Source organism: Nuphar pumila, chromosome 4 (assembly GCF_984573655.1).
Source record: "Nuphar pumila chromosome 4, dmNupPumi1.hap1.1, whole genome shotgun sequence".
NCBI classification, from domain to species: Eukaryota; Viridiplantae; Streptophyta; class Magnoliopsida; order Nymphaeales; family Nymphaeaceae; genus Nuphar; species Nuphar pumila.
Genome location: NC_143252.1, coordinates 13,603,941 through 13,630,014, shown reverse-complemented (window position 1 = coordinate 13,630,014; position 26,074 = coordinate 13,603,941). Strand labels below are relative to the sequence as shown.

The window sequence follows — 26,074 nt, the reverse complement described above, 5'->3', positions numbered from 1 at the left end:
GAAAGGGTACTTAAGTCTTTGCAAGTGCACCAAACTCCCATGCTAAGTGATGCCGACATACAGGGGGATATGAGCCCCACACGCTTATATACGTGTCACTCATTCGGACCCCGAACATGCACCTGCTTCGCTTATCTTCACTTTTACAAAAAAAAAGAGGTAAGGAGGCAAGAATCTTGGGACTATGCTTTTCTGCATGAAGCGACTCTTTCTAGTTATGAACTCCTTCCTTTTTTATTAATTTATTTTGTGTCTACCAAAATGATAAATTATAAGGAACTTTTCGAAACACACTTAAACTTTTTAAAATAATAAAAACAGATCTAAGTTTTCAATATTGATAAAAACACAAATTTTGTCATGGTTAATTAAATAAAATTCGTGGTTTACTTCCCCAAAGTTGCCGTTGGATGTGTGCTACAATTACTAAAACTTAAGTGTGTTTTTTATTATCGCTAAAGCTTTAAGTGTGTTTTTGAAAATTTTCTAAACAAAAATACTGCTTTGAGAATAAATTAGTAATTTTATCATATTAACTCAAGTTGATTTAATAGTAACCAAAGTTAAAATTGTAGAAAGTGCGTTTTAAATTAATGGAATAAAAATTTAAGTGGGTTTTAACAATATTGAAAACTTAAGTGTGCTTTTTTATTATTGGCAAAATTTAGGCGTGTTTTTCCAAAGTTTCTCTAAACTATAAATATCCTGTTCCGCCTCAGAGTTTGTGTGGCCTCCGTTTTTTGGTCCTCAGCTTAGGGCTAAGAATCGGGTTGATACTCGACTCAGAGTTTTGTGGCCGAGTTAATCCTGTGACTCGGATAAGACACCGTTCCAACTGTACCGAATCAAGCTAGCACGGAGTTACCGAGTTCCACCGTTCCATCTTGGTCATCTCTACTGAAACCCATCAAAACCATGGTACAGTTAACCTTTGATTATTAACAAATATATGCAATTATTTTAAAATTTTACAATTTTATCGTACAATATTTTTTTAAGTCATTACGATGTTTTTTGAAATATTATTCACTTTGAAAATATTGTGATATTAACACCAAGTTTATGCAATAGCAGCAATATTTTAGATATTATAAAGAAAAAAAATTAATGATCTAAAATATTTATAATTTTTGGACACTCCGAATATCGTTTTTTCTTTTAATCCAAAACACGTGATCGAAAACACATGGAAAGACTCGGGCTTCGCCTCATCTCTTGTATATCCAAGTCGCAATCGAGTCCGAGTCGTTACGCTAGTTTGAACTTTCAAACATGAGACGATCCTTCTTCTCCACGTCTGCAACAACCTCTCTCTCTCTCTCTCTCTCTCTCTCGACACTATAAATAGTCTAAAACCTTGCAGTTCTTCGTTCTTGTGTTCAAGGGAGTGAGAAAGTGAGTGAGGAAGAGAGGGAGGAGTAACAGTCGCATATCAATGGAAGTCTCGCGATTGAATCTCCTCTTTTGCCTAATTTTTGCCCTCCTCTCTCCGTTACGATCGGAAGGAAGCAGCAAAGTCTCCGTGGATCTCTACTACGAGTCTCTCTGCCCTTATTGCTCCAATTTCATCGTCAACTATCTCCAGAAGCTCTTCTCCAATGGACTCGTCGACGCAGTCGATCTGCGCCTCGTTCCCTACGGAAACGCGAGGATCGGAGCTAACGGAACGGTCCAATGCCAGGTTTTTTTTTTCCTTTGTGGATTTCGCGGTCGAATTTGCTTAAGATATGAGAAAAGACGCATCTTGTTTTGGTTGATTTTTTCCGCTTTGAGTTATGGATGGATTGGATGAAAACATATGAATTGATATTCTTCTCTAGGTGTTTGGTATGTGCTGTTTCTGATAAGGGTGTCTTTGATTTAATCAAATTGGTTACTCAATGGATTTAATTAGATCATCAGTATGCCTGAATTGGTTTGTTTGATACGTAATTGAATCCCGTAAATAATGGACAAATAACGGGTAGTCTTTGCTGAAGTTCATTCCTTGTGTAGCTTTAATGAGGGTGATAGCTAGTTGATTATTTGGTTTGGCTGCTGTGTACCTTATACCTCTATTTTGGGAGGAAACCAAGGGGTTGAGCTCGGGATTGAACGCAAAAAACATCGGGGCGGTCCAGAATTTAAGTGAAATCCTGTGATGCTTTCTGATTGAAAAGTATTTGGTGGATATATTGAAATAGTCAGCACTGATAAAAGGAGTGAATGGTTGATTCTGAACTGATTTCATACCCCCTCTTTTGTTAAGTTGCAGTGATCATTGGTTTCTAACTGCCGCTGGCATGGTGTGTCATGGCCATATGAGAAAGGATAGATGATGATAGTTAGCGGTATCGACCATGAATACCTTGAACGTTTTCTTATTCCTACTGAGCACAACGTAATCATCACCTCATGCACGAGTGTGATATCTCAGGTGGTCACATTAATTAGCTAAATTAAACAAGTATGAGGTGCTTAATTAGCCATTGCCCCTTTTTCTGCATCTACAACTGATTTTGTCCTGTCACTGGCATTTTATGCATAGCTATATGGGAAAGTTTCCTGATTCACCTTCTCAATGCTGGAGAGGGAGAAATATTGAGGCCTTAGCAGGATTTAGAAATGCAGTCAGAGATTTTTTATTCCTACTGAGCATGGCCAATTCATCTTCATCACCACATGCATGAGCGTGGTATCTCAGGCACTCACAACTCCAACAAGTTCGAGCACTGAATTGTTTGATGGATGATTCCAAATTTGGGAGGGTAGAATAGGATGCACATATGCCCTGTTTCAAGATAGCAAAACAGTGACAATCTTGTTGAGGAATCTGTTGCTAGTCATTCTTATTTGCATGTATATGCTCAATCTTCATTCTTAAACATCTGTCCTTGGAATTTGAAATAGTGAGCTAGTGATGATTCTGATGAAGAAATTCGCTGACTTGACATCCCTAGTGCTTGTGTTTCCAATCCTTGTGTTAAAGCATCTAGTCTTGAATCAAACTCCAATGATTCTCAATAACCATCTAACATCACATGACCAAATCCCTATGATGGGGTTAAAGAAACTCTTATCTCTTAAGAGCCCAGGGTTCCTACATGGTGTAGAGTGCAGGGATTGCAGTAGAAGAAAATTCTTGTGGAAGCATTGTTCTTTTTTTTCTTTTCGGAAAAGAAATTAACTTTTCCAGTAGCTACTTGTGCCTGTGTGAGCAGGTGCTTGTGCAGGTGGGCAGGTTTGGTTCAAATAATTGTTGGCATGGGATGCATAAATATGTAACCAGTGGATCAATGAGAGGCAATTTGAAAGTATTTCAGTCATTACACAAGATGTAGGGAATGGGGACATTGACTCTAAAGCCCTCGCTCAAGTACATTGTAAAGCAATGTATCAGAGAGAATTATTAATCTAAGAGGACAATAACGTTGTGCACTAATCTGATGTTCAATAATCCTTCCCAAAAATACACTAATGAGATGTGAGAAACTAGCTGTGTTCAAGACGAGTAAAAGTTAGAAATACCTGTGTGAGTTGATATTATTAGCATATGATCTTATTGATTATATTATCTTTTGGTAGTTTCTATTTGCAATGATTGTGGTGTATTATATCATCTGTGCATACACTCTTTTTTTTTCTTAATGTGGTGATCATTGTCCGTTTCCTTTACTGTCTGATTTGTTTTTTGCATAGGACATACTTTTAGGAGAAGTCATCATTTTGTTTTTTCTATTTTTGCAGCATGGCCCATATGAATGCTTTCTGAATACAGTGGAAGCATGTGCAATAGATATCTGGCCTGATGTGGTATGGATAATCATTTTCCATAGTTTTTGAAATGAGTCAATATAGGTGCAAAATAAATGGCAGTTTACACTTTACAGAACATCTGCACATGCTTATGTGCCTCTTGTTTGGTGTGTGTGTGTGTGTGTGTGTGTGTGTGTGTGTGTGTGTGTGTGTGTGTGTGTGTGTGTGTGTGTGCGGCTTGATTATATTTCATCTTATCTTCTTTTTCTTCATTTTGCCTTTTATTTTGATTTGCTATAGTTCATACATGCACTCATAGTTTTTGTTTTTATGTCTCTTACAATTTGCTTATTATGATAATATATTACTTTTCATCCGATGTTTCTAAATATATGCATATTAACAATTCAAACATGATGATCTTCCTTAAGCATTTCCAACTAAATTATGTAGCAGGTTGACCGGGACCGGTTTGTTAGCAAATGTCCTTTTCTCTTGGGAAGAATAAATTAGCTTTATTTCAATAGTTCATCCAGTTATGTTATATCATAAATTATTTCATAATATCAATTATTTTTATCAAATTGCTGAAAACCACAAACTGAAAGAAGGAAGCTTTAAAGTAAACTATGCAGTGTGAAATTCTAAGTATAACTTCATAAGTTAATTTTGTTTCCAAGAAGAAGCTTTCTTTTGCATTGCTATGATGCCTAAGTTCATGCCATACAGAAGCAAATTAGCTCCACATGAATGTTATTTAATTACTAACACTCTTCCTTCTCCCATTATCAATATGTTTAGAAACTACAATGAATTAATGATATTTGCTGTTTGTAGTGCCATAAAGGTATCTCTTATGTGCTCTTCACTGGAATACTTTTTATGCATTTTGGAGAAATAATCACTAGCAGTTTTCCCGTTTAATGTGCTTTCAACTTGGTCATTACCAAAGGTTGTTGAAACATTAGTTTTATGTTAGTAAAAATTAATGGTCATGTTCTGTTTCTGTTGACACCTAAAAATTTACTACTCATTGTTGAAACCACAAACTCTAAGGATAATACTTGATGGACAATGGGAATACTGAGCCTTTCAGAGCCCTTAAGATAAATACACCTCACACACACTTACTCTTCCTCTCCATTAGAACATTTATAGCCATTTAAGGCTTGAGAAAGCCTATTGTTACCCTCTAGAACCATGGGCAAGATGTCATGGTTCCTTTCTGAGCTATTCCAAAATGTTAGGAACCATACATAAGGGAGCTTGGTAACATGGCACGAACATGAGGCTAGCCCACGAGATAAGGTTAGTAATGTTTCAGTATATGTTGGCAGGTGCTTGACAAATGACAGAAAGAATACTTGTCCAACAAAAGAACTTTGCTAACATTTGAGTTGAACTCCTTAACATTTCAGATAGATGTCCTCATGCATGTCACCCAGGCTTCATAATGTTTGGATGAGTACTGCAGACTTCCTAAGGTTTTTTATAGGTGCCCTTATACATGTCACCCAGGTTTCCCTAACGTTTGGATGTCGCAATCTTCCTAATGTTTGTGTTAAGTTTCTCTGTGCATGCCAAGGGACTTTCGTAATGTTTCAAGGTAGTGTTCTCCCCACATGATTTTGCCAAAAGAAATTTGGCATCATGCCCAGGGTTTCTATATCTGGCTTGAACAAGTGTCATGGTGTTCATAAGAGCATTTAAGCTGCAATAAATGACTATCAATAGGGTTCCCAATGAACAGAAAAAGATATGTTCTCTCATCCTCAGCTACCCTAAGTTTGGTGCCTAGGCTATCACCCTTCTGTTATTGTCTCCCTTATCAGTATCATGTCTCCCACCTGTCAAATATCGGAATACTCTGTCATAAAAGCTTGGCGACTCTGACTTCACTGCCCTTAACTATCTCTTTGACCTATCCAAGAACTTGATTGTCAGACCCTTACTCTTGGCTTTGAGGAACCATCACATAGGCCTTTCCACTGGAAAAGGAAACTTCTGTGGTGTATCAGAAATTCACTATTCTTGCATCTCTAGAAGCAGAATTATCGAGGATTTATCTGTTTATACCTTGAAATGAATTGACAACTGTGGATTTATAGTTCGGAGAGTTAAACACCATTTTGCCCTCTTTGGGCCTCTTTTCTTGTACCCTGGAGAGCAAGATACTAGTTTATCCTCTCTGACTTTGCTTGTTTCAGCAATTTCTGATACCATTTTGTAGTGCCATAGTTTTATTGCCCATGAAAAATGGGAATGTCTTTGTCAGAAGCTATGTCACATGGGTGCGGATGCGGGGATTTGGCACTTCCAAAAAACCCGGGTGCGGGGGTGCGGCAGGGGCAAAAATGTAAAAAATATATATATATATATATTAACCAAGCTTAATTGAGTTTCTTCATTAAGCTCTACTGGTCTGAGCCAAGTTTAATAGTTTAATCGAGCACTGCTGGATGCATATATGGTTTTAATTTTTTGCTATTGAATCAGACAAATATCAGGATTTGATGGATATCTGATTACATGTAAAAGAACCAAATAAGATACGAACACCGGTCCAAACGGGGCAAGACCCCATTTTCCCCCTGGCCAGGACATATATGCTTGGTTTTCCATCCGACTCTTTTAGTTATTCTCTCTTAGTTCCGTAACTGAGCTACTTTAGAATGGTAACCAAGCTGGTCATCCCTGAAGAAAGGCTGTATTGTCCATGATCATTACATCCTGCCCCAAAATCTGGCCCCAAAATCTGGCAGCTCATTGGCTTTAGATATTTTGTATTAATTTTTGTAGTACGTAACCTCCAACCCAACACATATCTCGAAGGAAATCAAAATCTGATTTAATATTTGCAGGCAGGTACAGTGGACTGCAATCTGTACGGGCCAACATGGGCATCATTACCCTTTTGCCTTCCTGAACCCTCTATTTTAACAGAACCATCTGTGCTCTCTTCAATTTTCAGGATACAGTATGGTTGTTCTCTGAGACCATCCAGATTTTCATGAAAAGTTAGGATCTCATCAACTACGAGTGGTGTCAGATCTTTAGTAAAAGGTGAGAATGATGAAGAAAGCCACCAGGTGTAGTATCAATGCATTGCTTGATTCACTCCCCATCAAAGTTGCGGTGAGGACCAACATCCTATCCAAGAGATGGAGGTATCTCCCCACCGCAATCCCCTCTGCAGATTTCGATGAGGATCATTTCTCTTTGACCATGAAGCAACTCGAGACAGAAGAAGCTTGGCGAGTGGCACTCGCCGCTAGAAGGAACCGATCTCTTCACCGTTGTCAATCGATTCTTGTTGAACCGGGCACCTTCGCAGGTTGAGCCTGTGCTTGACCCAAAGAAACAATTTAGAGAAGAGACTCCTTGGTAGTTGGCTACGACATGTGGTTGCCGTAAAGAAAGTTGAAGAGTTGTGTCTCGAAACTCGCCATGTTGACAAACCAGTTCTTAAGTTTTCTGGCTGTCATGCCCATTTCAGCGGGCCTCTTTTTTTTTTTCAAGTCCAAAAGTTGGACATAAATGACCCTGGGTGCGTTGACCGCACCCAGGGTCGGGTTGACCGCACCGGGTGCCGCACCCGCACGTGCACCCGCATCGCGTCGCGCCAACGCGGGTGCGGCACCTGGTTGGCCGAATCCCTGTGACATAGGTCAGAAGTAATGGGGAACCTCTAAATGTCCACGATGCATAAGCTTTCGTGGTCTTTTTTTTTTGTAATTTTCATTTGTTTATTGCGGAAGAGATGTGGAGGTTGCATAATTTGATTTTGTCTTTGTCATTGACTAGGTGATACTATTCTACACAACTATCTGTTCATCTCTCCACAAAACACCATAAAATCCAATATTTGATCTTTGGAGTTTTTATGCACCGGGATAGGCTCAAGTTTGAAACACTGTTTTGCAAGGGCTCCTGATGCAGGGCGAGATGCATTTTAGTTACCTGGATACAAATTGGTATATTTGGTTTGTTCTAAATGAATGTTTTGACATGGTTATTGCATTCTAAATAAAGGTTCATACTAGTGCAGATACCATACTCCAGGTGTCGAGGGGCTGTACTGGGCTTAGTTCTAACTTTCTACTTGGCCACCCTTAGGACGAACCCTGATCTCTGCATTGGCAGCCTGAGCACCTTACATTTGCACTAAGCAATGGCCCTCTGTTGTGTTTTAAATTCTGATCTGTAAATTGATGTGAAAGGTCTAAAGAGAACGTCAACTTTGACTCTGCTATAGAAACAAAAGTTATAGGATGGTCAGTACCTTTACAATACACCATAAAACCATAGCATTTTTAATTGTAAACTGGAATATATGGCCTTGGCATGGCAGACATATTAAGGCTACATAATCTACGATTTCTGTCTTCAAGAGGGAGAAGATATGAAGTGGAAATGCCTTTAAAGTTGAAAAACACTAAGATCTACTAATCTCAAAAGAATCTATCTATCTACTTAAAATTCTTGTTATGAATGCTAACTCTGAGGGCTTTGCGGCTAGAGGGAAAAGCTGCTGTCCTTGATAGGTTTTGACAAAATAGTAATAAGTTTCCAAAGTGAACCATCCAAGGCAACTCCTGATCTAAAGCAATTGATTATAATGCAATAAATATGCCTAATAATTTAAGAAAAATAAAAAGTGAGAAACCAGAATTTTTCTGGGTTTTCTCATACCAAGCCAACATTGAATCTTGACTAGCCGGGATCCACGTCCAAACTGAAATAAGCTTTCGAAGGGTCAAAGTTACATATTCAATCATTGACAAATGAGGCGGGAAGGCTAAAACATATGAAACTTGTGTATGAGGGATTAAAACTTGAAGTGCCACTTCTTACAAAGAAAAATAAAAGATTAAGGAATATCTTATATGGTACAATAAGAAGGGTAAAAAGATAGAAATACCCCTAATAACAAAACCTTTAAAAAAGTGTGATATGTACATACTAGTATCCCAAAAATTGTGGAAATATAAAGTTTGGTATGGTAGTTTTCAATGCAAGATGTCAATAGATTATTTTAGATGCTTTAAACTGGGGGAATTGGCTGTAAATTGTAATGTATGTCATGTTAATTATCTCCATCAACAGATATTCATGACATAGTCATCATTCATCTCAATGTGCTCAATATGCTTACGAAAAATTGTTATTTCTAGTAATATGAATTTCTTCATAATCAAGGGGTTCAATGAGAGAGTTGGATGGTTAGGTTGCATTATCATAACAGTTCTCAGGTTCGAATCCAATAGGGGTTATCTCCCAGATCGATTATCAAAGAAGAATGTTTTTCCCTAGTAAGCAAGAGAGGCTAGTGAGAAGTAGTCATTGCCACATAAGGGGAAGGTACTAAGTTATATTTGGAAGATATAAGAAAGTGGCCTCTCAATCAACTGAATAAATTTTACTTGTCCAAGCAATTGTTGCATACTGCAAAATTCACCTTCCGCGTCTTGATAGGAGCTTCTCATCCTTTCTAGCCACTTGCAGCATTGTCAGTTTAAAGAGACAAAAGTTTGGAATTTTTGAAACAGTCATTGATCTTTACTAGATCTATGGACCCCAATTAGTATTGTTAGTTTATAATGGATTTCTTGATATTACATTATTACTTGTTGAAAGTATAGGATATATTTGGTATTGCAAGGAATGCAACAAGTTCCTCAGAAAGATTAGAGATTAGTGTTTATTCCATTTGCTGATCTCTAGCATTGATGATCTGTGTTGATAAATGAAGAATATATTGCAAAATCCAAGTATCTCTAGTATATCACATTAATGAACTGTCAGGAGCTAATGTGGAGTAGGTTTGACCTCATAGGATTTCTGACTGGCAGAAATGCCACATGGTCATGTTTTATGTGATGCTTAGTGTAGTTGGTCTTAAGAAAGTTATCTTTTGATCCTAGTCTATTCTTTAATTTGTCTCATTTTTCTTTCTCTCTATCATTATGTAATATTGTACATCATAATCCACTTTGAAAGTCATGTTAATTTAGTTTACTTTCTTGATTTGTAAAGCCCTATGTTGGAAGCAAGATTTTTTCTGATTATATCTGCTGAAAACTTACTCTTTTTCTTTTCTTGTTTTGGTTTATGATCATAATTTATACTAATTGATATTATTTTTAATTATATGCAGGACGTACATTTTAGTTTCATTTATTGTGTGGAGGCTCTTGTCCTAAAGGGTGAATACACACAGTGGGAGACTTGTTTTACCAAGACTAAATCAGATATTCAACAGATTGCAGAATGCTACGACAGTGGACATGGGAAAAAGGTGTCTTTTTTTCTCTCCTTTTTTCTTGGTGTTATTTTAGCCACCATCCAGCATAATGTCAATTGCTTGAAAATAGAATTTGTCTAAATGGTAAACTTTTTTGAGGGTCATCATTTTCGTATCCTCCAAATTGGTGAACACTAGAAGATGATGTGATGCACAAATTTGCTGTATAAAGTGAATACATGAATGCTTGGAAGTGGTACCTTGAGATCAATCAAGCTAACCATCAAATCCTGTATAGCAACTGTATAGCAAAGCTATGTCACATAGAAATTTCACTTAGCATGTGTGTGCCATGTCAACATGACAAGACACTGGACACAACACGACACACCATGACACTTCTTGGACATAGTCAAACATGGCCAACACAGTTCATTAACTTTATCTATTTCAGCCCTGTTTGGATCTGTTTTCGTTTATTGCTTACAAAAATAAATCCACAGTTTATAATGAAGATGCCTTTATTTTTAATTAAGTGAATTTCTGGATCACCAACTATTTAAATTTTAATGAATAAGAAAAGAAGATTAGTTAGGAGTGGTGATGATGGATGGTGGCGATGGTGGTGGTAGATAGTGGTGTTGGTAATGGTGATTGGTGATGGTGGTGTTGGTAATAGTGGTGATGACATAGAGATGGTGGCAGTGGTGAGGGTGGTGGTGGTGGCGGTGGCAATGGTGATGAGAGTGGTGGTGGTGGTAGTAATGGTGATGATGATAGTGGTAATGGTGATGATGGTAATGTTAGGAATATAGCACGTGAATCGGGTTTGGATCCATATCCAAGACCCGAGTTCACCATGTATTGTTAAGTTGTATTTTATTCATGTACCGGAGGGCAAAATTATACATTGCCATGGCTAAACTATATTTATATATGATGAGATGTCACCCTAGGGATTTTTGAGACACCATTCAGTTTTGAGACGCCATTCAGTTTGTAGGCTTCTTCTCTTCTCTCTTTTCTTTCTTGCCTGCTGCCTAGGGTTGTTGTGTAGGACACATTTTCCAAAGGAATATTTCACATGGTATCGGAGCTCGGAAGAAGTAAGTTCCATTGAACTTTGGCTGCAACCTCCTCTCATGCCTCTCTCCTTATTTCGCTCTCTTATTTGCATCAACTCCTTTTTCTTCAGTGTCTCTCCCTTTGTCTCTCCTCTAAACAAAATCTTTCCCCTTTTGCTTTAGATCAGAAATTATTTTCAGATCTATTATGCTTCTTGTCTTCTTCAGATCTGCATATCAATTAGCCCTGTTTATTCTTCTTTTCTTAAAATATCCTCTCAGGTCTGATTTTACATTTAGATCAAATTGTTCTTTCATACCAGACCTATTCTCTCGTTAGATCATACCTGATGACAAGTCTAAGTGCATATTAATCTGCTCTTGGGTGGCATCCCTATTAAATCCACTCGAATATAGAAAAAACGAAGAGGCTAAAACCAATAGATCGAGTATTGATTTTTGCCTTGACCTGTGGTTCTTGATCCTTAGTTTGATTCCTTGTTCAGCCTAAAAAAAGGCCGACTGTTCTGATTAAATCAGATTCTCTGATTAGTTATTTGGATCAAAATTTTCTTGTTTGTTGAACTGAAGTCAATATTGTTTTAAGTCACATTTCTTATTTATTCCCTCCATTCGTTCTTTATAGCCACCAATAATGCTTCTTTTCTTAGCCACTTAGTCATTGAAAAACTTGATTCTTCAAATTTTATTACCTGGAAGAAACAAATCATTCCTTTTCTTTGTAGCTATGATTTAATGGGACACTTTGATGGGTTGATTCTTGTGCCTTTGGAATATGTATTCCACACAATTTCAGTGTAGGATAAAAGTATAGAGAAGGCCTCAGAGACTAAGATTGTGAATCGGAATCCCGAGTTTGTGGCGTGGCGCAAAAATGACCAGTCAGTTGTAGCCTTCATTATAGCCACCTTCTCTCATGAAGTCTGTAAAGATTCAAAGAGTCTTCAATCATGAACCAAGAAAATGTCAACTACAAAGGGAACCACAAAAGTATTCTCTAAGGAACACACTCATAAATCCTACAAAAGGAACTACAAAAGTGTTCTCTAAAGAACGCACTCACAAATCCCACAAAAGGGAATACACAATAAGGCACACAATATAGAAAATATATTTTATTCAAGAAACAAGTGTGCAAGAGCGTACGTTACAAAGAGGAAAACACCCCTATTTATACACAATAGAGAGAAGAGAGAGGGCTTAAAGAGTGAGAGAGAGAGCACTAGAATTGAGAGAGGGACCTCCCAACAACTCGAAAGAGCAAGTCAACTAATTTGACTTAGTCCCATATAATATACATTATATATATATTTATATACAATAAATATATATAATATATATTATAATAAAATAATATATACATATAATATGTAAAAAGTATGAATATACATATATGTTCATACATATATGTATATGCTATACTATATACACAAGTTTGTATATGTACAATTTAACACTCTCCCTCAAACTTACGGTAGGATAATCAAAAGTTTGCCTAAAAGAAAGCGAAACCGAGGAACAGGTTTGGTAAAAAAGTCCTCCAATTGGTACTCCGATGTGACATAGGGCAGATCAATAGTTCTTTGAAGATATTTTTCTCGAACATAATGACAGTCCATCTCGATGTGCTTCGTCCTTTTGTGAAAAGTATTATTGTTGTTAATGTAGATAGCACTCTTATTATTGCAGCACATCTTTGAAGCTCCTAGAATCTTAATTTGAGAGACGGATAAAAGATTTAGGTTTAAGAATGTGTCAGATCTTTGGAATAAAAAACATTTTTTATTTTAAAAAGTCCTTTTCAAAATTTTCTATTCCTTCAATTTGAAGAGATGTACCATTGGCCGTAGAAACATTTGACACACTTGTGTTATGATATTCAGATAATAGATCATGGTTTGGGGTCATGTAAAATGATGCACCTGAATAGAGAAGCCAAAGAAATTTATCGAGGTTGAAAAAAGATGAAACGGCTCAAGTTGAAGATGCTCCCTTAAGAAGAGGTTGAAGTGCTTCCACTAGTTGAGTTGGAGACATGCTTACAATAGATGAATCTTGGGATGTTGGAGTGTTACTTGACTCTTGTGGAGACCCAAATGAAGCAACCTTCTTTTCAAATGTCCCTTTTAGTTTAGGACATTGGGGCTTAGTGTGTCTCGATTCATGGCAATAATAACGAATGATTTTCCTCTTATCATAGTCATTTTTTTGTTTTCTATAATGAGGTGATTTATATGTACGGAAATAATTTTTCAGTCTAGAGACGGCCAAGACCGATTGATCTTCATTTCTTGCCTTATGCTTTTTCAACCTATTTTCTTCCATACTCAACTCCTCTATAGTATCTTCAATAGAAGAAATGTTCCATCTATGAAGAAGAATAAACTTAGTTGCTTCAAATTCTGGTCTTAAACCGTTGATAAATTGCTAAAAGTGCTCAACATCTATTTGTTTTTTTTACGGAGTTCAATATCTTATGAGCAATGTCATTTTTGCTCTAAAAGAGCCAATTCTTCTCAAAGTTCGGACAAGTCATTATAGTATTCTCTAATATTTTTTTTCACCTTGGGTCATAGTCCGAACTAACTCCGCCTGTGTAGTTATACACTGCCGGTCCCAAGCCCGGATAAAGGAGGAGGGTTGCGGTAGGCCTGTGACAGCCAGCATAAAAACTTTGTCATATCCTATGAAAATGAACCAATATGAGAATTTCGTTGGGGCGTTCCCTACTGAGCGACGCGCTGTACTCTCTAGGCCCGGAGGCAGTGATAAATGTGCAAGGGTTGCTAGGTCGTCGCCCAGAAGCGACGCGTCACACCGGCGCCCGGGTGTGGTGTCAAATAGGCAAGGGTTCCCTCACTTTGTTGGACGGGTGGGGGTAAAGAAGTTAGTCCAAGACCATAAAATTAGGTTAGCCACTTGGAATATAGGGTCTTTAACTGGTAAGTTGGTAGAGTTAGTAGATGTTATGTGTAGGAGAAATATTGATATTTTATGTCTTCAAGAGACCAAATGGGTAGGTGAGAAAGCTAAAGTGATAGAACCTTGGGGATATAAGATTTGGTATACAGGAATAAATAGGAATAGGAATGGAGTAGGGATTGTTATGAGTCGTCAGTTTATAGATAATGTAGTTGAGGTCCGTAGGAAGGGTGATAGAATTTTACTTATTAAATTAGTATTAGGTACGGATATTATTAATATTATTAGTGTTTATGCACCTCAAGTAGGTTTAGATGATTCCATTAAGCATCAATTTTGGGAAGATTTAGATGGAGTAGTACAAGAGACATCTTATGGAGAAAAGCTTTTCATCGGCGGTGACCTTAATGGACATGTAGGCATTAGTAGGGATGGATTTGAGAATATCCATGGAGGCTATGGTATAGGAGAAAGAAATGAAAGTGGAGAAAGGATTTTAGATTTTTGTTTGTCCTATGATATGATCTTAGCAAACACTTGGTTTAGGAAGAGGGAGTCTCACCTAGTAACATTTAAAAGTGGGGTTAATACGAGTCAGATAGATTTTTTCCTACTTAGAAAGAGAGATAGGGGTTGTTGCATCGATTGTAAGGTTATACCAGGAGAAAGTGTAGCTACACAACATAGAGTCTTAATTTTAGATCTTAGAATTAGACAATGCCGCAAAAGGGATAGACATAGGATAGATCCTAGAATTAAGTGGTGGGCACTGAAAGGAGCTAAACAAGGAATGTTTGTAGAGCAGGTAGTTAAGGAAGTTGATTGGTGTCTCGAGGAGGATTCAGAATCAATGTGGAATAAGATAGCGGGTGGTATGAGAAAAGTAGCTAAGGAGGTATTGGGTGAGTCTAAAGGCGGTGCACCACTAGGTAAGGATACATCATGGTGGAACGAGGATGTCAAATTAGCTATTAAGGTTAAAAGAGAGTGTTATAGAAATCTAAGTAAGAGTCGTGATAATGAGAATTTGGAGAAGTATATGATAGCAAAGAAGGAAGCTAAAAAAGTTGTTCGAAACGCGAGGGCTAAGGTATATAAGGAGGTTTATGACAAGTTGGATACCAAAGAAGGCGAAAAGGATATTTATAGGCTTGCAAAGATGAGAGATAGGAAATCGAAGGATTTGGGTATGGTTAGATGTATCAAAGATGAAACGCAAAGGGTTTTAGTCAAAGATGAGGAGATTAAGGAGAGATGGAAAGATTATTTTGATAAGCTATTTAATGATAGTCATGCTCAAGATCTTGGAGACTTCTCCATTCCTTTTCATGAGATAAATCGTGACTTCATGCGCAAGATTCAAAAGAAAGAAATTGCAGAGGCTTTGAAGAAAATGAAGTCAAGAAGGGCAGTTGGCCCAGATGGTATACCTATCGAGGCTTGGAAATGCTTGGGAGAGAAAGGTTTAGAATGATTGACAAATCTTTTTAACTTGATTTGGCGAACAAATAAGATGCCTAATGAGTGGAGGAAGAGTACTTTGGTGCCTTTATATAAGAATAAGGGTGATATACAAGATTGCACAAACTATCGTGGTATAAAACTCATGAGTCATACTATGAAACTTTGGGAGAGGGTGATTGAGTCTAGGTTGAGGAAGGTTGTCATGATATCGGAGAATCAATTTGGTTTTATGCCTGGAAGATCAACTATGGAAGCTATACATCTTCTTAGACAACTTATTGAAAGATATAGAGAGAGGAACAAAGATTTGCATATGGTTTTTATTGATTTAGAGAAGGCATACGATAGAGTACCTAGGGACGTTCTCTGGTGGACAATGATGAAGAAAGGTGTTTCTCTCAAGTACATTAGTATAATTAAAGATATGTATGAAGGAGTAGTAACCAATGTCCGCACTTGTGGAGGGGTGACAACCAATTTTCCGATAACGGTTGGGTTACATCAAGGATCTGCTTTAAGCCCTTTCCTATTTGCGATAGTGATGGATGAGCTTACGAGATCAATTCAAGAAAATGTACCGTGGTGTATGTTGTTTGCTGATGATATTGTTTTGATTGATGAGTCTAGAGCTGGGGTTAATGCTAAGTTAGAATTATGGAGACAGACATTGGAAGCTAGAGGATTTAAGTTGAGTAAGAGTAAGACTGAATATATGGAATGTCGGTTTAGTAAGCAACGAAGTAGTGATGGGAGTGTAGTGAAGCTTGGTGAGCAAGATATACCGGTGAATGATTATTTCAAATATTTGGGATCCATCATTCAAAAGTATGGAGAAATTGATGGAGATGTAAATCATAGGATAAAGGTTGGGTGGATGAAATGGAAAAGTGCTACTGGAGTGCTGTGCGATCGTAGAATGCCATTGCGGTTGAAGGGAAAGTTTTATAGGACGACTATTAGACCCGCTTTACTATATGGTACGGAATGTTGGGCTGCCAAGAGACATCATATTCAAAAAATGAGTGTAGCTGAGATGCGGATGCTTAGATGGATGTGTGGAAATACAATAAAAGATAAGATTCGGAACGAAGAGATACGTAAGAAGGTAGGTGTTGCACCCATTGAGAATAAGATGCGAGAGAATCGTTTACGGTGGTTTGGACATATTCGGCGAAGGCCTAATGATGCTCCAGTTAGAAGGTTGGAGAAATGGGAAAATATATTAGTTAAAAGAGGTAGGGGTAGGCCTAGGAAGACTTGGATGGAGATGATAGGAAAGGATATGAATGCTTTGAACCTCACCGAGGACATGGTGTTGGATAGAAATGATTGGAGGAAAAGGATTCATGTGGAAGACCCAAAATGAATTTCTTTTTTGGTTCATATCGCTGACCCCAATTGTTTTGGGATGAAGGCGTAGTTGTTGTTGTTGTTGTTGTTGTTGTTTGGGTCATAGTCCAAACTCTATTTTGCACATTATACACGTGTGCGAGATCTTTAAGATAATACATTCTCTTGAGATACTCTCAAGCCTTGTTTGCATGTTCGAATATGGAAAGGCTAGAACATTTTTTGACATCCACACTACTAATAAGCCAATACATGATATTGGCATATCCCATTCTCCATTCTTTTCACTTCTTCTCATAGTTTGTAATGACTGACTTTTTCACTTCTTCTCATAGTTTGTAATGACTTCAACTTTTTCACTTTCAGTTAGTGGAACCTTTTTCTCACCTTCTACCTTGGTGAGGATTAACTTGGGTTCTAGATCAGACCCGTCTACTAGTCCTCACAACCCTTTCCCCCCAAATAAGGTGCTTCATAATAGAAGCCTATATTACATAGTTAAAATAATTGAGTTTCACGGGTTTAATGGTGACATTTTCATTGTTATCCATTTTACAAGGAATGGGTAGAGAGAGGGATAATGAGATGAAAAGAGAGGAGAAGAGAGAAAGCAAAGAGAAGCACACAATCACTCCACCGATATCATGAAAACAATTGAATCCTCCAATGATGCACGATCACGATCCACAATCACGATCTCACAAACACTCCACCAATGTCTCAATCAAGAACACTTGAATGAGAATAAAAAAGAGTCAAGCTCTGATACCATGTAAAAATTCAAAGAGTCTTCAATCACGAACAAAGAATCCACCAATGCAACTTGAGTGGGTAACTACAAAAGTGTTCTCTAAGGAACACACTCACAAATCTCACAAAGGGAACCACAAAATTGTTCTTTAAAGAACACACTCACAAATCCCACAAAAGGGAATACACAAATAAGGTGTTTCATAATAGAAGCCCATGTTACATAGTTAAAATCATTGAGTTTCACTGGTTCAATGGTGACATTTTCATTGTCATCCATTTTACAAGAAATGAGTATAGAGAGAGGGATAAAGAGAAGAATAGAGAGGCGAAGAGAAAGCAAAAAGAAGCATACAATCACTCCACCGATATCACACAACACTTGAATCCTCCAATGATGCACGATCACGATCCACAAACACTTCACAATCATGATCTCATGAACACTCCACCAATGACTCAATCAAGAACACTTGAATGAGAATAGAAAAGAGCCAAGCTTTGATATCATGCAAAAATTCAAAGAGTCTTCAATCACGAACTAAGAATCCACAAATGTCAACTTGAGTGGCACAAATCCCACAAAGGGAACCACAAAAGTGTTCTCTAAAGAACACACTCACAAATCACGCAAAAAGGAATACACAATAAGGCACACAATATAAAAAATATATTTTATTCAAGAAACAAGTGTGCAAGGGCATACATTACAAAGGGGAGAACACCTCTATTTATACACAATAAAGAGAAGAGAGAGGGCTTAAAGAGAGAGAAAGAGAGAGAGAGAGAGCACTAGAATTGAGAGTGGAAGCTCCCAACAGCTAGATTTCTAGCCGTTGGGACCAAGTCAACTAGTCCCATATAATATATATTATATACATGTATTTATATACAATAAATATATATAATATAGATTATAATAAAATAATATATACATATAATATGTAAAAAGTATGAATATACATATATGTTAATACATATACATATATGCTATACTATATACACAAGTATGTATATGTACAATTTAACAAAGTTCTCCTTCATATTCCATCGAGAATCCCAACAAAAGAATTATGGGACATTCTTCACCAATGGAATCTCCAGTCCCAAAGTATATCAATTGAAAGCGAAGTTTGTTGACTTGAAAAGAGGAGATTCCAATGTTATAGAATATCTCAACAAGATTGAAGTACTTGTGGATCAACTTGCACTATGAAATGAAGTGAATAACAATCACAATAGAATGCCACTAAGGGCTACAAGAGATCACAAAAACACAAGGACCACTATTGGGTCAAATACAATCTCACAAAGGAGACAATCACAATCTCACAAAAACACAATGTAAAATATAAATTTGTATATCACACTGGTTATGGAGTTTATTTGTGCTCACCTAGTGTCTTGCGCTAGTAAGAAACAAAAGAAGGTGGCACATTCTAGTATGGAAGCAGAATACCAAGCTATGGCAGTCATTACGATAGAAGTTGCATGGATTAAACATGTATTATTCAATTTTCATCAACATATCTCTAGCTCATTATTATATTGTGACAACTGGAGTACTATTGTCATCTCTACAAATCCAGTTCAGCATGGAAAAATGAAACATGTAGAGATAGATCAATATTTTGTGAGAGAAAAGGTAGAGGCAAAAGAGATTCAACCAATGTTTATTAGAGGAGAAGACCAAGTGGTCGATCTATTTACCAAGGCTCTTGCTGTAAATCATCATTAGAGCTTGAAATCCAAACTGTCCATGGTTCTTAACCATGTTCAGTTTGAGGGGTCCTGTTATGAATATAATACGTGAATTGGGTTTGGATCCAGATCCAAGACCCGAGTTCACCATGCATTGTTAAGTTGTATTTTACTCATGTGCTAGAGGGCAAAATTGTACATTGTCATGGCTGAGCTATATTTATATATAATGAGACGTCACCCTAGGGATTTTGGGTTGAGATGTCATTCAGTTTCCGGGCTTCTTCTCTTCTCTCTTTTCTTTCTTGCCTGCTGCCTAGGGTTATTGTGCTGGGCTAGTTTTCCAAAGGAATATTTCACAGGTAATGGTGGTGATGACAATGGTGATGGTGACAATGGTGATGGTGCTAGTGATGATGGTAATGATGGCGGTGGCGGCTGTGGTGATGACGGTAGTAATGGTGATGGGGGTGGAATGGAAGAAAATAAGCATTTACAAAAGAAATAAGGTCTCCTATTTTTCAAAAAAGGTGTGAAATTTATAAAATGTCTTTAAAAAAGATAAAGGTAGATGATCCAAACACCAAAACGTGCTACTTAAAATAAGCATAAATGGTAAGGAATAGTTTATAAAGTGGTCCAAACAGGGGTTCATTTTTATGATCTTGATTGTTTATTTTAGTTTACCTGCATTCATTTTCTTTTAGAATTTGTCATTGATTGCATTGCATTTCATGTTTCTACCTAGGCCTATTATTCTAATGATTTAGACTTGTTCTTCAAGAATTTAAAACTAAGATGGTATTCATGTTTTATTGTTTTAGATTTTATATATATATATATATATATATATATATATATATATATATATATATATATATATATATATCAAGAGAGAGAGAGAGAGAGAGAGAGAGAGAGAGGTGGTAGTTGGTAACCACTTTTCTAGCTAACGGTCATGTTAACCGGGCTTTCGAAGGGTTTTTCCCATGTATTACTTAAATCTGACCATACAGATGTGTTCGGCACTGTAGATTTACTAGGAAACGACACTTGAATCATGTTTTCTCAATGAAAAACATGATTTTTTAAGCCTTGAATATTTAGAAAAATCTTACACGGTCGATTTTTTAAATCTTATAAAAACTTGACTGCGTGTCGGATAAAATCAAGCATGTAGAACGCATCTGTACGGTCAGATTTAAGGAAAACATGGAAACCCCTTCGAAAGCCCAGTTAGCACGGCGGTTAGCTAGAAAAGTGGTTAGCAGCTACCACCTTCTATATCAAGAATTTAAAACTAAGATGGTATTCATATTTTATTAGTTTAGATTATATATATAATATATCTTAGATCTGAGGATCTAAGATCCTCTGTTTGCAAATACCTCTCATGCCAGATCAGATCCCATATCTGGGATATGCTGCATTCAAATGCCACCTTACCTTTTGAAATTCAGATCTATAGTGCACCATAGTGTATAAAGGATTTTTGACATGAACCCGTCTACCAGAAGCTTTTTGGAAGGGCAAGTATAACATTAGTTGTTTCTATGGCATACATATTTTGCAATTCTAGCTAAAGTTCAACTGTTGTTCTTTACACTTTTGAATGTGAGTCTAATGTTCTCTTTTTCTTTTCTTTTTCATATGTCACTTCTCTCTTTGGCATTCTTTTGATGTTTAATATTTCTTCAAACTGCTGCAGCTTGAGCTACAACATGGAGTAGAAACTGATGCTTTGGAGCCCCCACACAGATATGTGCCCTGGGTGATTGTGAATGGCCGTCCGCTCTATGAGGTGCTTAATCTGATTTTTTCCCTTTTTTGCTCTCCACTAATAGTTTTTAAACTCACTCAAAAAAATGCAATCATATGAGTTATATATAGAGGAGCTCTTGTTTTTGTGTAGCGCCATTTTTGTCACTCATTGTGTGCATCTTATTCCTTTATACACATGCCATTTAATGTTTCTTTAAGGGTATTTTTGTCCTTCATATAATCCCTAAAGGATAGCTATGTAAGTCCTTGGTAGAGAAGTACTTATCTTTTTGTTTTGCCCATTCTCTTATTCTTCTCCTTCCTCTTCTTCTTTTTCCCATTATTTTTCCTCATATCTACGTAAAGGGAGCCATATGACATGTTTAGGAACATGCTTGTTTTCTCATGCAACTGCTTTCTGCTGTCATTCTTTGGATTCATGATCTTAAAAGGAGCCATATGACATTTCATTTCCCAATCTACTTAACAAAGAAATGAGTTGCTTGCATCTTTATAAAAATGTACTGTGCTTTCGGCATTGTCATTGTCTTTAGGAAAGAATATTATGCTTGAACTTCTTGAACTTCCTAGAGAATAGTTTACTTATGAATTAGAAGTTCTTGAAAAAGCTTCGAATAGAGTTGCTTTTGATTTTATTTTTTCGCTTCTCTTTGTTTCTTAGCAGAATGTGAGTCTTCTTGATCTTACCCATCTCTGTGTTTCAGATTCCCATTTACTGCCATTGTTCTCAAATTTTTATGTGACAAATCATTTGAACCCAATCGAAATTTGTTGGAGATAAATGAAACCTGTTGACAATTTGAATTACAAAATCCAATGAAAATAGATTTACAAAATGAAAATAACCTATAGATAATAGTCCATGTTGTGCTATTTATACTAATTCGTGTATAAATATTTCTCAGTCTAGTTATCTGTTTTCTCAATTGAACTTCCAAGTTGTTCAGTCTTCTATGTAGCTGTCTAAGTTAACAGACCATTAGGATTTTTAAGTTAATCTGGAATTACCTTTTCCTATTAAATATATATAAAAGTAGTAGGGGTAGCAGGTAACAAGAGGTTCATCCATTATAAAAGATGAAGATGACATGAATGCCTGTAGGGATCATTATGAGATTAAAAAATTGTGTTTATATATATATATTTATTTATTTATAGGTGAATGCATCTACAGGTTAGGATTCAGCAAAAAATACATGTAACTATGTTTTTCAGAAGTGTGTAGGATGGTTTAGAACATAAACTGTTTAGGAGCTACTCATCACTCATTCATGTGTAGTTACATGTATTTTTTGCTGAATCCTAACCTGTAGATGCGTTCACCTATGTATATATATATATATATATATATATATATATATATATATATATATTCATGAATTGTGACAAATTGAGCAGTCATATCAATTATTGCTATCCTTACAGTATTCATCTATTAACTACTGTTTTGCTTTTGTTCCTACATTTGATTTAACTGAAAACCCTGCACAAGCAAATTTCCTGAAAACTAAAATAAGGGACTGGAGTGTTTTAACAAACAGAGGATCTCCACCATCATATATGGCTTCATCTCAATTGTAGCTTGCCCTCGTGAAATATTATCTCATGCACACACCACATACACACTGACATGGCAGTTACACCAGTCGGTTTCATTGTTATCAGTTGAAATGTTATTTCAGTTTTGATCGTGCTCATGCTCTGAAACTATTTATAGGACTATGAAAACGTGGAAAAGTACATCTGCAAATCATACCAAGGTGTTTTGCCTGATGCTTGTAAATCTCTGGAGTTTGATTCATTCATTGGCAAGGGAAACCAATACAACCATGTAACCTATATGGATGAAGTAACTACAACTGCAACAACATGATGAAGGCTACTGAAACCAATACAACCATGTAACCTATATGGATTAACATCGACCACAACAGCATGATGAAGGTTACTGTAAGGGATGCTACGGGATTGCTTGTCATGTAATTATCATGTGTAACTGCAATCGTTCTATTAATTTCTTTTATGCAATAATTAGTTGGTATACAATCTTGTCCTTTATTACCTTTCTTTCTGTTGTGGGAAGTGCAACTCTAGCATTGATACTGGCCTTGAAGTTGACATGTATGTTGTATATTTGTTGGACATATAGATTAATGTAAAGTAATCATGGAAATAGTAAATCCACAGTGTTTCCAATTGATGCTGAGTGGTAGGAAGCTCTTCGTGAGTCTATTTCATGTACTTGGGATGATAGTCCATGTTGTGTTATTCATATTAATTCATGTGTAAATCTGTTTACAGGGAACACATTTCATTATTTTGATTCCTTCTGCCCTACTTCTGATCTAGTTATCTCTAGCCTTTGCTTCTGGTCAAGGCTGCCATGACCTGGATCTGACCAGATGTAAACTAGGGTTCAGTAATGAAATGTCCTTACCTGGAGTTGGATCCTACCTCGATCTGACATGTCCCATTTCAAATTATATATGTTCAAACTACATAATTAGAGATCAGATCAGGTTGGGATCCCTCTGATACAGTTCATCAATGTGATGAACAGCATCTCAAATGTCATGTCTTTTGAGATTGTTCTGAACCATTCATCTTTTATGATCTAGATGCGATTCTTCTACAGCATCAATGGCTCTGAAACAATTTTTAGTCCAACCATGGCCTTAGGGGTGCCATCAGAGGGAACCTTGATGCATTACCATCGGAGGAAACCGTTAACGGCTCAGTTTAGGAAGAAACTGGTAGGAGGTAGGGAATACAGAGGACAGTACCTTCATTTTGTTGTCATATGATAGAATCCTATCATAAGCCATAGGAGTGGACCCCGTTTCAAGCTTCTCAATGGCATCCAAGAAGAGGAAGAACAAACTGTGGGAGATCCTTCTCACTGTCGCCTCTCCCCATATTCTTTGAGTGCACCATTGACATGACCAAAAGAGCACATCATACACCAGATCGCTGGCCAGCCACTGTCAATGAGATCAAGGTGGACCTCTCCATTGCTCTATACTATAGACATAGACAGTCTACACCAACTCGTGCACTTCTCAGCCAGCTGATATGAGTCCCAGAGGGTCGACCATGAACTCCACAGACTCAAGCCGGAGTCTGAGCTTCTTATCAATGGCGGGAGTTGGATGCTTGCACATTGATTTGAGCTTTTAGCCTCTTTCATGTCCGAAGCTGCTTGGAGATGCATGTCCGCACATAAGCAGGGTTGCCTTGATGATGATGTCTTTGCTTTTCTCCTAGCAGCATGCTGCAGAACTCTTCTTCAAGAATGTATCAGACATGTCCGAAGAGTTAAGGTTCCTCATGATGCGCTCTCAAAAAAAAAATGGTTCTTCATGATGCGATGGTTGTTAGCTTGCCTTGATTGTTCTTAAGGCGTGCAGAAAAGATCTCCAAGGGACAAAATCTTGCTTAATATATATGTTGGTGATTGCATAGTCGGTCATAACTAAGAGCCATAGCCAATGCATTCGTAAATGTTAATAATGTACTTTTCTATTGAATGGAACATATATAAGAACTTAATGGTGGCTCAACTAGCTGAGGCAGTCCTCATGGTTTGTAAATCATATTTCTTCATTGAGATCCAAATAGAGGCTGCTAGTTTCTCTTTACATTATCATGCATGTGACATCATTGCATTATAAAGGGCCATACTCAATTCAATCCCTTAAATATAGGCTGCAGGGAAGAGCACACTGAAGATGCTCATAATCTTTTATACTATTTGCATGAAAGAGCTGCTCTTAGGTCTCAGGGGAGCATCTGATGATAGGGTGCAGTTGTTGTTAACAGCATCTTTTATGAGCAGCTGCAGATACCAGCGATTTCTAGAAGTTTGATGTAGGGCAATCCGGTATAGCCAAGCCCCAGATTCAGAAGAAACTTGTGTTCCAAATCCGACGATCTGAATTCTCATGTGTACCCAGTGACAGATTATGAACCAAGTCAAGAGGAGTCGGCCATGTGCAGTAAACTAAATCAAGCACACACACAGGATCTTTAACGTGGTTCGGTTCAGATTGAACCTGTCCACAATAGCTCTCTCTCTCTCTCTCAACTCACACCGAGAAAACTTTCCATTGATTTAAAGGAGAGTACAAATTATTCTTCCCTTTGATCAAGGGATTGACGTGATCTTGTTTACAGCTAGAACATAACACGTTTCCTTGGTGAGCAAGGTTTCCTTCTTGTTGATCATATCTTCTGGAGTCTTCTTTAGTGAGGATGAGATTTCTGAAGTCTTTATTCGTGCTTTCCTGATTTATCTGGACACTTATGGGAACTTCCATACGTTTTCTTAGCATATTGGTGCCAGGATTCACGTCAACTTTCTGTGGGTCTAAGACTCTTCTGATTTGATCCAATGAACCCAAACCACCTTCTCCTCTCACAGCCCCTCTCAAGTGGAATATGCTACTTAGAACATTTAACTTGCTACAAAGAAATCGATGCCTTTTAGAAGGCAACGCCTTGACCAGGATATCAGCTGGCTGATCTTTGGAGGAAATATATTTCACATATAACTCCTTTGCAATCTTGTCACGAATGGAGTACACATCTATTTCAATGTGCTTACTTGGGTCATGAAAGACTGAATTTGAAGCTAAGCAGGCTACACCTACATTATCACACCATAAAATTGGAATTTCCTGAAGTCTTACTCTTGCAAGATATATATTAACCAAGTAATTTCTACAGTAGCAATAGCCACGGCCTTGTATTCGGATTCAGTGCTTGACTTGAATTCAGTTTCATGTTTTCGAGACCTCCAAGATATCAAGCTGGAACAAAAAACTATTGCATATCCGCTTGTCGATTTCCTATCATATGGAAAACCTGACCAGTCTGCATTAGAGTATGCATTAATAACATAATAACGTGTTTCATGACTGGTTCTAGAGTCCCTTTTAAAAACTTCAATATACGTCTGATAGCAGCCTATGAAGGGAATAAAATAGAAAATGGAGAGAAAAGTTGAGAACAATTATGGAGAATGACTTCTAATACTTTTTAC

At 37.1% G+C, this 26,074-nt stretch overlaps 1 protein-coding gene across 2 annotated transcripts; it reads left to right on the top strand.

Moving 5' to 3' along the window:
- Nucleotides 1-1,315: 1,315 nt before the first annotated feature.
- Nucleotides 1,316-23,229, top strand: LOC149839434 (gamma-interferon-responsive lysosomal thiol protein-like). Of its 2 annotated transcripts, XM_090002547.1 has the most exons (5): nucleotides 1,316-1,681; nucleotides 3,727-3,792; nucleotides 9,893-10,033; nucleotides 20,960-21,052; nucleotides 22,751-23,229. In XM_090002547.1, the coding sequence occupies exons 1-5, from the start codon at nucleotides 1,436-1,438 to the stop codon at nucleotides 22,904-22,906; spliced, it is 702 nt and encodes a 233-aa protein (XP_089858673.1). In that variant the 5' UTR covers nucleotides 1,316-1,435; the 3' UTR covers nucleotides 22,907-23,229. The 2 variants fall into 2 exon arrangements, with proteins under 2 accessions (XP_089858673.1, XP_089858674.1); XM_090002548.1 differs by lacking the exon at nucleotides 3,727-3,792 and having other exon boundaries at nucleotides 1,355-1,681.
- Nucleotides 23,230-26,074: the final 2,845 nt, after the last annotated feature.